The sequence below is a fragment of the Engraulis encrasicolus genome, chromosome 10 (assembly GCF_034702125.1).
Source record: "Engraulis encrasicolus isolate BLACKSEA-1 chromosome 10, IST_EnEncr_1.0, whole genome shotgun sequence".
NCBI classification, from domain to species: domain Eukaryota; kingdom Metazoa; phylum Chordata; class Actinopteri; order Clupeiformes; family Engraulidae; genus Engraulis; species Engraulis encrasicolus.
Window position 1 is genome coordinate 33819968 of NC_085866.1, and position 15396 is coordinate 33835363.

General features: G+C 42.2%; 1 protein-coding gene across 1 annotated transcript in view; it reads left to right on the plus strand.

The window, feature by feature from the left end:
* Window positions 1-14016: 14016 nt before the first annotated feature.
* Window positions 14017-15396, plus strand: part of dnmt3ba (DNA (cytosine-5-)-methyltransferase 3 beta, duplicate a) — a 35800-nt gene continuing 34420 nt past the window's right edge. Inside the window, exon 1 of the mRNA XM_063208668.1 lies at window positions 14017-14047. Coding sequence (XP_063064738.1) covers window positions 14031-14047 — 17 coding nt within the window. The 5' untranslated portion in view covers window positions 14017-14030. The remainder of the gene's footprint in view (window positions 14048-15396) is intronic.

Here is a 15396-nt window from a genome sequence, read left to right on the forward strand (position 1 = left end):
AGCCTAGGCTAGACATGCACCAGACCCTGATTTTTAGGTAACATGCCGGATACCGGATCCACTGCTTAAGATCCTGCCGGACCCGGATCCTGTGAAAAACTCTATTATCCTGACGGATCCGGAACCGGAACCGGATCCGGTGCATCTCTAGAAAATAACAAGTTATTTTAGGCAGCACCATTGAAACCCATTCATCCTCCACTTGTCCGAGATCACCATCAAACTTCAATACCACCTGAAGAACTGAAGTCATTCTGACTGGTTAAAGATTATCTGATACTATCAAGCATGATGAAACAATTTCTAAGGAAACTACAATACTTAAAAAGTGCTTGATGCAGCAAAGTGTGAGTAGCACATGCATTTTGATAGTGATGAAAGTGTGAATGGCTGAAACATTTTAAGAACTTGTAACACTCTTGCAACAAGCAGCCCCATCTAAACCAATCTGCTAATCAGTGCCTGGCCTCACCTAAGTAGGGCTGTTATGCCATTATTCAATTACGGGCGTCACCTGCCAAGGGCCTGATGACTCTGGTCACATGGTACTCTTGCACCTGTATATAAATCTGGACTATCAACACTTCAGTTGCTTGCCTGCCTGCTGGCTGGCCTGCATGGCACAGCATAGCACTTGTTTGCCTACAAGCTTGCCTACAAGCTTGCTTACATGCTTGCACACTTTCCTCTTTGTGAAAGCTTGCTGTATGTGGCATCATTTGTGGCATTGTTGCATATAATGTGCCTGCTGCAAATTAGGCATTGCTTTGAGAGCTAGCTTGTAGTGCTGCTTGTTTGCTGTGCTACTTGGTGCAAAATATTTTTTTAAAGACTGACCAATGCTATATTCATCATTGGCTCATCAAGAGATACAGTAAAAAGCCACCTCGCACACTATCATTGTAACATAGCACTGCATACTCTGAAATTTTATTCATGCCCAGAATTTCAAAGGACCACCGCAAACCATTTTCTCAATACAGCATAGCGCCATAGTATCATGCTCAAGGCACTCCAGTCATGGTGAACGATGGGAGGGTGGGGTGGTAACATGGCCAGGGTACCACAGTTATGGAGAATGATGGGTGGGGTGGGAAGTTGCCATGGCCATATTCATGAACACAACTATGACCCAGTATTTGCCTGTCATCACACAGTACAATTCAACATTTTAACTGAAATGTACTGTTATTTTACTGTTATTTACTGCAGAAATATTGTAGAGCACTTTTAGTTTAACAATACTAATACTGTGAACGTTCTGTAGAGTACTGTTATTTAACAGTTCAATTGCTGCTGAAAAAATGTTATATACTGTGATACATTAAACAGCAATGAGCTGTATTTGATTTTTGGTGTGAAATAACAGTAGAATTACAGGTAAATATAATTGCCAGTAACTGCCGTTATTTTGCAGGGAAATTTTCTTAGAGTGTAGTTTTGAGCACCCCCTTTTTACTGTGCACATGGAGGCACTGGCTTCTGTTATTGTTGTTGTAAAACACACACTGAAACAAATAACATCAAAACATGGAAAGAAGTGAACATTGAAACTGAGAGGTCTTTTGGGAAATGTGAGAGAAATATGAATTTCATTAACTATAAACCAACATCTGTAGGCTATGTGTAAAGCGCACTGAGGAAGGCAAAGGCCGAAATGTGCCTGAGCACAAAAAAACCCACAAAAAAAAACATTTTGATGCAAGGTGCGCCCTTTCCTGTTTGATTTGAGTAGAGTAGAGTAGAGTGACTTAATTGATCCCCCGTGGGAAAGTTTAAGCGTTTTATTTGGGCCAGTACCCTCAAAATAATGAAGAAACTCTGAGTGAAGCTTGATACCTGCTATAATAAACCAGAACATGAGTACATAACATGTTTCTCCCTTTTCTCGTTATCTTTTTTCAAGAAAAAAAAACTAGAACACAATGTACAGTTGCGAAGCCCTTGCAGTCACCTTTTCGAAACTTCCATAATGGGCCGAGTCTAAGTTAATCCCACAGATGTCGACCAACGGAGTGACATCGCTGATGGGGTACCATGGCGACCGCGCAGCACAGCGCAGCCTCCTCCTCCTCCTGCCTACTCCTCCAGCCTACTCCGGGGAGGATAGGGAGCTGATCACCGTGGTCGTGCCGAGCGCCGCACAGCCAAACTACTTTACAGGCAAATTAAGCAATAAACACCTACCAGCTCTGACAATTATCTCAGTCTATTTAAGTCTGTGCGTCGTGGTGCCACTAATTAAAACTTGGTGGCATGTTTACACGTCTCATCAGCGCAGAAGTCTTCTTCTTCGCTTTTTTTTCAATACATTTTTTCTTTCTGCTGCTAAGGTCACTAGACGGTGTTTCAAAAATACTATGTTATAAATGGCTGCCAAAACGAAGTGTGTTTATTATCAAAGGGTGAGAGAAGGCCAAGTCACAAAAGGAATAGGGAAGAAGAAGAAAAGGAAAAACAGGCCTGGAGTTCCACATTCTTTTAATCGAAAAAATGTTTGGTTTGATTTTTTTTTAAACTGACAGAAATTAAACAGAAGTAAAAACCAACCCATTGTCCCCTTTTCTGTTTTTTTATGATGTAAGAGCTGAGTTGCAATCTCATTATTGAATGCAGAAGCTGTGATATACCTCTAATCACGGTTCATGTTTATGCACTGTGATTTTTGAAGAGTTCATTTGCCTCACATTTACATTACATTCACGTTTGTCTGCACATTGAAGTCATACCATACCCCTCTTACAGCAATTTAAATTGGTATACTTCAATCAAGCCCATAAAGCATCTTCAAAACTATTTTTCAGTGGTCTCGTGCAATCATAAGCCTATTTTGATGCCGTTTTATCAACGCCGTAATTACATTGTTACGTATAGATTCAGTAGTATGCCACAATATATCACCACATCAATATATATTGAGCTCAGCTGCTGGGGAATGATTATGGCAATCATATTATATAACGTTAATTGTGTTTCCTGTTCAAATAAACACAATGGGGGTGCCTCAACTAACATGATTAATAAGAGTGGCATGGTCAACATCACAGCCTTGTTATGTCCAGTAATAGTGGATGTATCTCCAGGGATCTTATGCTGTACGATACAAGAGTAGGGTCAGCTCTCTCTCACTCGATCTCTGCCCTCAAACAGGGGCCTTCATTATAAACTAACCCAACTCACCTGCGCCATATACCTGACCTGTATGTTCAGTACTCTCCCCATATATTCAACAGCATGTTGCTGATTATCTCCTTACTTATATAAGTTCCTTCAGATAAAAGTGTCTAGTCTAATGTAAGAATCACTCAAACAATATATCTCCCGTTATAGTTCCATTGCTTTCCATACAGGGATCGAAAATATGAACATGGCCAATTACCATCCAATTACAAAAGTGAAATTATAATGTTGTGTTCCAAACACAACGCAATGTTGTTTTCCAAATGCCTTTCATTGTAGGGTAACTATCGTGAAAGTGGCACATCCCTGTAGTAGAAGAATAGAATACAAAAGATGGACCATCATTTGGTGTGAGTTTTCATCCCGCCTTCCCTACAATTGAGGGTATGTGCTTTTACGAGGCTGATGCCTTACATAGGTTTTATTTACGGATTCTCACATATTGTACAGCACAGTCATAACTGTTGACACGAAGGTTCCTTATGTTCATTGAGCCCTTTGAATGACTATGGAACATCGAAGTAATTTTGCATGTTTGACAAAGTATTTTCATTTATCTGTGGGACCCATTTTGTAAACAACCAAAAAATTGCTTTATCATCCTTGCAAAGAAAAACAGCAATAGTGTTATGTTTATTTCAGCGAGGCATTTCTCTCTGTACTCCTCCTCAGACCTTCCAAGTACACTCCTGAGCTTTATAAAGAATAGGCCATGTATTTATGACAAGGTGAATATTGCACCCAAGACAACAGTAGGTGGGAGGGTGGGCTTACTGTCGCCTATGGATGATAAGACTCTTATTTACAAATGGCACTAGGTAAGTTCATATATGAAGTGAACATTTATGATGTTCACCAAAATACTATGTTACAGTTTTTCTCAATTGGTTTTGTACATTTCTCACAACAGAATAATCATTCTCAAAACTTCTTGTTCAATTGTGACTTCCTGCTGTTACCTGTGCACGTGGTAAAATACGTTTCTCGTAGTTTTCAGCATTTAGCAAATGCTTTCATCACCATGCAAATGGTTGTGTACAATTCTCAGTGTTTTTGTACATTATCAATTGATTTTGTTGTGTTCTGCAAAATGCTTTGTTATGATAATCCATGAAAGATCTCACTCCCCAACACATTTACACAGTGACATAACATTTTGATGGCTCTGACACGTTCACAGACACAAAAACCTGGTTTTGAGAGATTGGCCAAGGGTTTTGAGCAAGAGATTGGGTTTTGCAGGTCATCCATGGTGTTTTGCCACTTGAGACCAATTGAGCCAATTGAGAAATACTGTAAAACACTCAGGCAATGTCGCTGTCGTATAGGCCAGGGGTTCCCAAACTTTACCATGGCCCCCCAAATACCGGTAGATTCAAGCCAAGCCCCCCTGTTACATGGGTCGTGCCACACCATTTTTTCCCTGTGCGCCCCCTTTCACAACTATACTCTAGGTCTGTGAGGTAATGTCCCATTAATAACAATTCTGGTAGTAATGTACAGAAATGCAATAGATGATTGTAATAATGAGAACATTGTTTATCTTACTTTGGTTTATTTTAGTTTGCGTCATATTCAGTTTATTCAATTATTTATTTTGTTTTGCTATACTTTTCTGGCCATCCTGCCTTGGCTCCCCCTAACACCCCCTCGAGGTCCCCCTTGGCTCCCCCTAACACCCCCTCGAGGTCCCCCATGGGTCCCCGGCCACCACTTTGAAAACCACTGGTATAGCTGCTGTCAAGCTGTATATGGGTTGCCATAGTAACACAAGGTGTCACTGGTTGCAGGTTATGTTTATGTACTCATAAGATAGATAGATAGATAGATAGATAGATAGATAGATAGATAGATAGATAGATAGATAGATAGATAGATAGATAGATAGATAGATAGATAGATACACTCTAAGAAAATTTCCCTGCAAAATAACGGCAGTTACTGGCAATTATATTTACCTGTAATTCTACTGTTATTTCACACCAAAAATCAAATACAGCTCATTGCTGTTTAATGTATCACAGTATGTAACATTTTTTCAGCAGCAATTGAACTGTTAAATAACAGTACTCTACAGAACGTTCACAGTATTAGTATTGTTAAACTAAAAGTGCTCTACAATATTTATGCAGTAGTATAAGTAAAATAACAGTACATTTCAGTTAAAAAGTCAACTTGTACTGTGTGATGACAGGCAAATACTGGGTCATAGTTGTATTCATGAATATGGCCATGGCAACTTCCCACCCCACCCATCATTCTCCATAACTGTGGTACCATGGCCATGTTACCACCCCACCCTCCCATCGTTCACCATGACTGGAGTGCCTTGAGCATGATACTATGCTGTATTGAGAAAATGGTTTGCGGTGGTCCTTTGAAAGTGTGGGCATGAATAAAATTTCAGAGTACACAGTGCTATGTTACAATGATAGTGTGGGAGGTGGGCTTTTTACTGTATCTCTTGATGAGCCAATGATGAATATAGCATTGGTCAGTCTTTAAAAAATTAATTTGCACCAATTAGCACAGCAAACTAGCAGCACTACAAGCTAGCTCTCAAAGCAATGCCTAATTTGCAGCAGGCACATTATATGCAACAATGCCACAAATGATGCCACATACAGCAAACTTTCACAAAGAGGAAAGTAAGCAAGCATGTAAGCAAGCATGTAAGCAAGCATGTAAGCAAGCATGTAAGCAAGCATGTAAGCAAGCTTGTAGGCAAGCATGTAGGCAAGCAAGTGCTATGCTGTGCCATGCTGTGCCATGCAGGCCAGCCAGCAGGCAGGCAAGCAACTGAAGTGTTGATAGTCCAGATTTATATACAGGTGCAAGAGTACCATGAGTCATCAGGCCCTTGGCAGGTGACACCCGTAATTGAATAATGGCTTAACAGCCCTACTCAGGTGAGGCCAGGCACTGATTAGCAGATTGGTTTAGATGGGGCTGCTTGTTGCACGTGTTCAAATTCTTAAAATGTTTCAGCCATTCACACTTTCATATCAAAATCATAGTGATGAAAATCATCATAATGTGCTGCATCAAACACTTTTTAAGTATTGTAGTTTCCTTAGAAATTGTTTAATGCTTGTTAGTATCAGAGCATATTTAACCAGTGAGAATGACTTAAGTTCTTCAGGTGGTAGGCTATTGCAGCTTGATGGCAATCACGGACAAGTGGAGAATGATAGGGTTTCAATGGTGCTGCCTAAAATATTTTGTAGAGGTGTGTCGTTCATGAACGAGCCGATTCTTTTGAACGGCTCCCTGAAGTGAACGATGGGAACCGGATCACAGCTGGGGGAGCCACTCGACCGTTATTTCGTTCATTTTTCATTCATTTTAAGCACGTGACCTCGACCAGAGTAATTCAATTTGGGAAAAAACACAATTGTTTGCCTCAAAGAGAGGCAAAAACGGTCTTTAGAAGCAGGAGAATAATCAGTTGTTGTTTGGACAACATTACCTTGAGGAGGAGTCAAAATATTACATTCACTGAATAAATAATTAAAAAAAAAGCCAAACGAGCCAGTTTTTTGAACGGCTCTTTGAAAGGAACGAGCCTCTAAGATCCGGATCCCGAAAAAGAGCCATAAATCCCATCTCTAATATTTTGGTTGCTTCCACAACGGCCAATGCTGCTATTGTGCAGTACTTACTGTTTATGCTCAATACTTGACTCAAAGTAGTATTTTCACAGTAGTTGTCTGTTTTTTCAAAAAAAAACAGTAAAATGCTGTTGCAGAATTGCCCCAAATTAACAGTTATTTGTTACAGTGTAGATAGATAGATAGATAGATAGATAGATAGATAGATAGATAGATAGATAGATAGATAGATAGATAGATAGATAGATAGATAGATAGATAGGCCTCATAGAGTACTACTTCAGACATCAGTGCACACTATTACCCCTCTTAACTTGCAGTTCCTATGGTTCTTTACAATTGTCTTTATATATTATTATAGGCACACAGAGGTTAACAAAGGATAATAGAACTTCTTTAACGGCTGTCATACATAGGCCTATGTAATATCTCAAACTGTAGGCCTATGTGTTAACTATTGCCAACTACATTTGACATGATATTTATTCACTGAATGTTTTGTTGTGTGCCTTTTGAGGTCACTTTGACAGCTGTCACCAGATGAATAACTGACAGAGACTGATTAAACTGCATTTTCACACGAGTGTGCGAGTCAACAGCTACTGCACTAGCATCCTGCCTTATGTGCAGTTTATTGCAAGTCTAATAATCAGCATGTGCTTGTGAATCAGCTATTCACCTTGACGTGCCTGTGATCCGCACCTGTGATTCACAGCAGTCACAGTCGGTCAAAACCTCACTTAATTCTAACATCTGGTTTCGACATACAGCAGTACAATTTCTGTGCATGAACGTACGGTAAGCCTATCTGTGCAATCTGCACAAAATCTAGGATGAAGTTGTGGGCCGCACTCAATATTTCTTATGGGGATATTACTCAAAGGCAAATTTGGTAGCTCAAGTCAAATGTGTCTGCACATATTCTGTTGTAAATGACTGGGAGATGTTACACTGCCCTGGACCCTCTCACATTCCTGTGTAATATAACAAATTTGGAGTTGAATTTGTATTATATATTATAATTGTAAGTGTAGGTGGGTCAACTGTAATACAGATTTGAAATTATCTCACAGGCCAAATAAAATGACTCTGTGGGCCAAATTTGCCCCCCGGGCCTGAGTTTTACATCCCTGCTATATAGGGAATGAAGAAATAATGGAGTTGTAGGCCTAGTGTGTATAGACAGGCTGACTGCAGGCTAGGCCACAGTTACTCAGGGCTGGTGACGGTTTTGACCCGGCCCGGGACAGAATCATTCGAAAGGGCACCCTTCTCAATACTTACAATGAAATGGGTTTCCGATTCTGGGCCCCCTCTCACCCTGGACCTGGGACAACTGACCCAGTGATATGCCTTGTGACTGCAAAGTGCAGTAACTACTGAAACAATTAAACTGAGAAAATGCCTTCAAAGTTTTGGTATTAGATATTGTAGTTACGACACATAGCAATGTCTCTAAAATGGGACACATTTGAACCATAAGGCTTTGTCACAAGGAGGTGTTATGAAGACCATTACTGCACTTTGCCATTATACATTCAGTGTAGGCAAGTTGATAGCCAAGAGGCTAGGCCACAGTGCTAGCACAGCACAGCTGTCTTAATCAGAGAAAGGTTATGGTCCAAGGCCGCGTTTTTGACCCAAGGCCGTCCTAAGAGGAAACAAATGAGTCTGTGTCTCGGCCTACACACGGCCCCTTCTTTTCCTCAAGGCAGGGCGTTTCGTTGATCAATACTTCTATTGCCACATCCGGTTTCTGATCTATGAAATGGGTCAATAATGTTATATGCGTTTGCCATGAACAAAGAGAACAGGTGGGTGAATGACGACCGAATGAAAGAAAGAAAGAAAGAATGAAAGAAAAAATATTACATTTTGTCACATGCACGCGCACACGCACACACACACACGCACACAAAAACACATGCCCACACACACACATGTACTCACACGCGCGCGCACACACACACACACACACACACACACACACACTGGCCCACAGGCACATAAACACTCTCTCTGTCTCTCTCTCACACACACACACACACACACACACACACACACACACACACACACACACACACACACACACACACACACACACACACACACACACACACACACACACACACACACACACACACACATACACACACACAATGCCAGTACAAACTGTGAATCTGGTATTTCAGGCTTTTCCATACAAGAGCTATAGTGAGAACTTCTTTGTCGTTGACGGCAATTTTAAAAAAGGGAGGTTTGATTAGTTGAATTTCTTCACAGTTGTCTTGGAAACCAACTTCTTGTCCTTGCATACTTTGCTTAGAGACAGTAAGTCTTTGTGTCTCCGCGGGTTTGGATAAGGCACCATATTGAATAGCTAATCCTTTTAATTACTTCAGACACGCTCACATTTCAGACTTGGCGGCCTGATTGAGATCAGTCACTCACAAATATGCTTTGCTCATCCCCTCCTCAAGTCATATGGACCTCGTTAATTTTGTGGAAAAAAATGCTCCCTGACATTTTTAGAAGGAAGTTTGTCATCAGTTATGAATCAGTTTGAATAGGATATTATTACAAGGCTGTGTTGTGTATTCACAGGACTTTTTACACTCACAGTATTCAACATCACCCAGGATTGGCCTTTATGTGTGTGTGTGTGTGTGTGTGTATGTGTGTGTGTGTGTTGTGTGTGTGTGTGTGTGTGTGTGTGTGTGTGTGTGTGTGTGTGTGTGTGTGTGTGTGTGTGTGTGTGTGTGTGTGTATGTGTGTGTGTGTGTGTGTGTGTGTGTGTGTGTCTGTGTCTGTGTCTGTGTCTGTGTCTCTGTGTGTGCACCCGTGCGCTTGTATGTTTGTGTGTATTGCGCATCTGTGTCTGTCTGTGTGCATGCTTGTGTTTGTGTGTCAAGTGTGTGTTTAGTCATCGCTTCAAGTTTACTAGTCAAACAATATTGTCTGTGAGCCTATTATGATCGTCCAGTGCATCTTCAAGTGTTACCTTGAGTGTGTGCTGTATATATATGTGTGTGTGTGTGGAAAAGGAAGAAAGAAGCGAGTGGCCATGCATGCGTGTTTACTCAAGTGAAGTTTCATGCGGAGCAGCGGGGGTTGCCATGGCAACACAAGGTCAGTGCCTTGGCCGTGTGACTCCGGAGGGCGTGGGGGTGGGTGGCTGGGTGGGTTTGTGGACGGGTTGGTGTATGGGGCGGATGGGTGTGTGGGCAGGCCGGGGGGGTTGGGTTGGGGGGGGTCGTAGGCTTACAAAGGGGCCCCACGTGCCACGTGGATCAACAATGAACAGTGGCGTCCTTAGGGAGAGCCATATTTGATTAAGACAATCCCCAGCATTTCACATTCTCCCCACTGGTAGCCTCAACCTTTCATCTGTGTCTTACGCCATTTATGAGCAAGGGGACGTCCTTTGTAAAAAATGAAAATTAAAAACCTCAGCGGAAACCATGAAAATGTGTCCTCGTGTCCACACATTAGACACTGCACTAAAGACAATATGAATTCCTCCACTGCAAGAGCTTCTGTGCCTACATCTGCCAAGACTGGCCTCACCCAAAGTGACTGATTAAAAAAAGCTCTTGGTGTAATGGGAATACCACCTTGAAATGGCCCCCACACAAGAAAGAGAGAGAAAACAACCTCTTCACCAAGTCTCATGCTTTTAACAACCTTTATCTTCCGAAGCCATAAAATTACAATGATATAATTCTAGAGTTGTGTATATAGATATAATTTCAGATGGAGTGTGGGACAGTGACGCCATTTCTAAGCAGGGTTCAGCTGTTAGAATGCTTCTCACACTTGCAGTATTTCCAAATATCCACCGGATGTCACTGTGTACATCTGAATTATTGGAAATCCAGGGTTGCGTTTTTAATCCACATAGCCCGTTCAGTTAACAGATGGCTTTCAGTTACAGTCCTAACAACATTATCTTTAATAGCATTTGCTCTCATTATTTTTATTGGCAGCAGAAACTTGTAACACACACACACACACACACACACACACACACACACACACACACACACACACACACACACACACACACACACACACACACACACACACACACACACACACACACACACACACACACATTTAAGACTTTTATGTAAATATTCAAGTATTAGTGGTTTGGCCTTTATATTTTGTTGATGGAATAAATCCAAATGAATCAAAAACATCTAAACGTAAACATTTACCTAATAATTAATTTGCTTGTAAAGGTCAGAGATAAAGCAGACAGACAAAGTGAATTGAGTGAAGTGTCCACATTATGGGCATCAATTCCACACCAGGCATCCAAACCGATCACAACGTTCAAACAAGTTGACTACAAAGCAACATGATACTCATGCGAAGTGAAAGCGACAGCCCACCTGGGAAACTCCAACTCCCATTGTCATTGTGACACAGCACTCCACAGCACACAAGTGTTCACTGCACACTGCATACAATGAAACTGCATGTATGCCTCACCCGTGCAAGGGAGCAGCCCCCAATGGCGCTCCAAGGGAGCAGTGTGGCGGCACGGTGCCATGCTCAGGGTACCTCTGTCATGGAGGAGGATGGGGGAGAGCATGTTATGGGTTAGGTATTATTTATGTGCTATTTAAGTACACTATTACTTCTAGGCCTAGCACAATTCATATAAAGATGCGGCTCAATGTGATTTAACACTTTGATTCATATTATAGGTGAAAGGAGCAGGAGGGATTAAATCTTTGTGAAGGCGGTACCAGGCAAAGACAGCTGTCAATCACTCGGCGGACTTCCTCTTGAACTATATTTCTGAAAACAAACATTGGTGCAAGTGACTAGTGAAAGGCTGTCACATACAATCCTTATCCCAGCGTTATGCTGGGGGCCTCTCAGGGGCCCTCTCAAGTGGAAGATCAGGGACTCGGGACCTCTGCATGCCTGCGTGCCTGCCTGCGTGTGTGCCTATCTGCGTGCCTGTTCGTGTGTGTGTGTCAGCATGCGCGCACGTGCATGCATGTGTTTTTGTGTGATGCTAATTCTCAGAAGAAGGATCCATGGTCTATCTCTTACCCAACACCAAAGGAGAGGAGAGGAGAGGAGAGGAGAGGATGGGAGAGGAGAGGAGAGGAGAGGATGCGAGAGGGGAGAAGAGGATGGGAGGGGAGAGGAGAGGAGAGGAGAGGAGAGGAGAGGAGAGGAGAGGAGAGGAGAGGATGGGAGAGGAGAGGATGGGAGAGGAGAGGAGAGGAGAGGAGAGGAGAGGAGAGGATGCGAGAGGGGAGAAGAGGATGGGAGAGGAGAGGAGAGGAGAGGAGAGGAGAGGAGAGGAGAGGAGAGGAGAGGAGAGTGCTGGGCTGTTTTGACCACAGGGAGGAGACAAACTAAGAACATGTCTACGCCAGTGGGAAGCATGAGGTCTGGTGTAATACTGTCCAAACTGACACATTTCCATCATCCTGTCACCTTCCTTGACAACCCAAAGTCATTCTTCCAGGGGCGGCGCTCAGGTCTTGTTTCAGGGGGTCAGGAGAAGGGTCATTGCTATCTTAATATTGCCGGATATACTTCTATGAAATACATAAATGTATAAATAAATAAATGTATCCTAAAAGTGATTTGCACTTGATGCATGTGATCTTTTTTTACACGTTATGGTTTCTTACATTACATTTACCACTGGTTACCCAAAAAAGTACCCGGGAGGTAGATTTCTCATGCCCCAAAGAGATGGCATGCCCCATAATATATCACTGCAAATTGTTTTGGATAACAGTGTGAACTAAGTGCAGTATAATGTAAAAAGGAGCCCAAATGGCAACTATTCTCAATGATCCCATTCAGAGATATGTTGGTTGAACACCTGTCCCAGCACACAGGGCCTTCCTGGTGTGTGTGTGTTTGTGTGTGTGTGTGTGTGCTTGTGTGTGTGTGAGTGTGTGTGCGTGTGTGTGTGTGTGTGTGTGTGTGTGTGTGTGTGTGCGTGTGTTTGTGTGTGTGTGTGTGTGTGTGTGTTTGTGCGTGTGTGTGTGTGTGTGTGTGTGTGTGTGAGAGAGAGAGAGAGAGAGAGAGAGAGAGAGAGAGAGAGAGAGAGAGAGAGAGAGAGAGAGTAGTGAAATCCATTAACTTGGACTGCACCTTGTCACACTTACCCACAAACCTACATTGCCTACGCCTGCAGTGCTGCATACTCTGTGGATTTCACTGGTAACATTACTGACCCATTTCAAACTAATCTCCTCTGCCAAAGTATGCATGTGCAGCATAGAAAAAAAAACTTCTTTAGCACACAAAAAAATGTGTGAATATTCGTTTTAAATCCCAGCATATACCAGCAGTCAATAGGAATATGACTCTTGTGGTACATAAGTCATATTTTCTCATGCAAGTTTTTTCATGACACTCATTTGCCAGCCAAAAGTTAAGTTAAGTTAAGTTAAGTAGCAATCTCTGACAATTGATCACAAAATAGTCGTTAAAGTCACTGTTTTCCAATTCTCTCCTTTAAGCCTACCTCCTAAAGGTAATTAATTAACTTGACCATTTTACTTTGTGTCCCTTTATGGTTCATGCAGGTCTCTAATTTAATACAAGCCAACCGGCCAAATACTGATGAAATTTCAATTTCGCTGCTAGAAAAGTTACTAGCCACTAAAATCCATAAGTGAGTGTGCCTTTGGCTGATAAGATTAACATCTACTAGCCATTTTGGATTGTGATGCAAAAAGTTCATCTAACCCTGGTTACATGTAATGTAAAAACAAGCAGTATGACTATGTGATTTCAATATGCCCTACCACATGTATGGCCATTTATCCCTTGACCTGCACGCATGTATACGCTGAAAAAAATCCAAGGTTTTAGCTGTGTTTAGATGGCATTGCTCCATTGGTTCTAGGTTCCATAAAAGGTCCTGAATAGAGCATTTCTATATCATCATGTCTCTATTTATCTGTCTGTCCACACCATACATATTTTTAAAAGGTCAAAAGATTTCTAAGGAGCAGGGTTAAGTTCTGTGCTGTTTACCAGTGTCATATCATATTTCATCGCCTTTCTATCTCCTCGGAAATCAGGGAGGTTGGCTGTGAGTAATGGACTTAAGGCTGATTTACGGTGGGGAGCTGCAAACATCACCCCTCTGCCGTGCAGCTGATCCTTTCTGATTGGCTCTGACAAGCGCCCGTCCACCCCCCATGGTCCCGGTGACGTCTCCACAGAGGTGGAGGCAAGACGCGCCTGATGAAGCCTGGCGGGCCGTGAGTACTTTCTATTGTTTCCTGTGTCTGTGCTGACCCCTGCTCTATCAGTCACACTCTCACTCACTCTCACTCACTCACACACACATGCACACACGCACACACACAAACACAAACACTCTCCCCCACACATCTCTCTTTCTCTTGCCTTGAGTGCGTCTCCACTCTTGTCTGCAACACAGCTTCCTGGCTGGCACCTTCCCTTACTTCCTCATGTGTCTGCTGGTCTCAAGCTAGCTTTTTTTACAACTCACATTTTGAGCCCCCAATGTTCTCTGTCTTATGTGCAGTAGTATAATAGTTTTATGCATAGTATAATATGCGCTGTATATTATGGTAACCTTAAAGGTCCAGTATGTAACTTTTTTAATACATCATAGACATCCTTGTCTACGCTGGTAAGACTATTGGGTTAAGAATGTGTTAATTTACTTTGTAAAAAATCATGAAAATGATTATATTTGGGAATATTTTGAAAATAAATGACCAAATTTACACACTGAACCTTTATCTGGAACCACATCGGGTACCATAAACTTTAAACACAGCCCCCTGCTCCTAGACTTTGTTGTCTTTCTTGCATTGCAGTATCAGTTTAATAATTAACTAACTTGGTGAGATTGGGGGCAGGGGGTGCCCACGGAGTAAAAGTGGAGCAACGACACACAGGCAGGCTTTGTCAGTGTATGTATTGTATGTGTGTACCCACTGCCCATGCAGATGGTTGACCAATGCTGTGTTTATTACCATGTGGTTTTGATCAAACTAGGGGGGGGGGGGGGGGGTATATCTGTTGTTTATACCCACGGGCTGAAGCTAGGGGCTTCCCACTCCCTACTGATCCAGGATTGGAATCCCACTGGGTGACCTTTGAACTCTCTGAGTAAAGCTGCTGCCCCCTCAAGAGAAGGACATCTTTACCCGTCCTTACTGATGGCTGCTTAGGCTGACTGCTCATGGAGGCTGTATCTCTTCCCTTTACCACCGTGATGTCAGGCAGATCCAATTACGTGAATCTGTTCAGACATGGCCCCTGTTATAAAATGTATTTTACATGACTGACGATGACCAAATCATAATGTTTTATGATGTATGTGTGTTAAGAATAAAAAGTGAGCCAGATTAGTCTTATTACACAGTCTTGAGGTATCGCCTTGGAGGTAAGCTCCTTAAGCTGGCAAAAGGGCTGAGCATCCAATCAAATACAACCCTCTTAAGGCAGCATAAGTCACACTGACATGTGTTTAACTGCACAAGACTTATGCTTTGTTTGGGGTTAATTTATGGTTTGTGAAACTGGTAGGATGAAGGTGAGCGGGGAGGAAAAGAGGAACCCAACTCTAACTGGT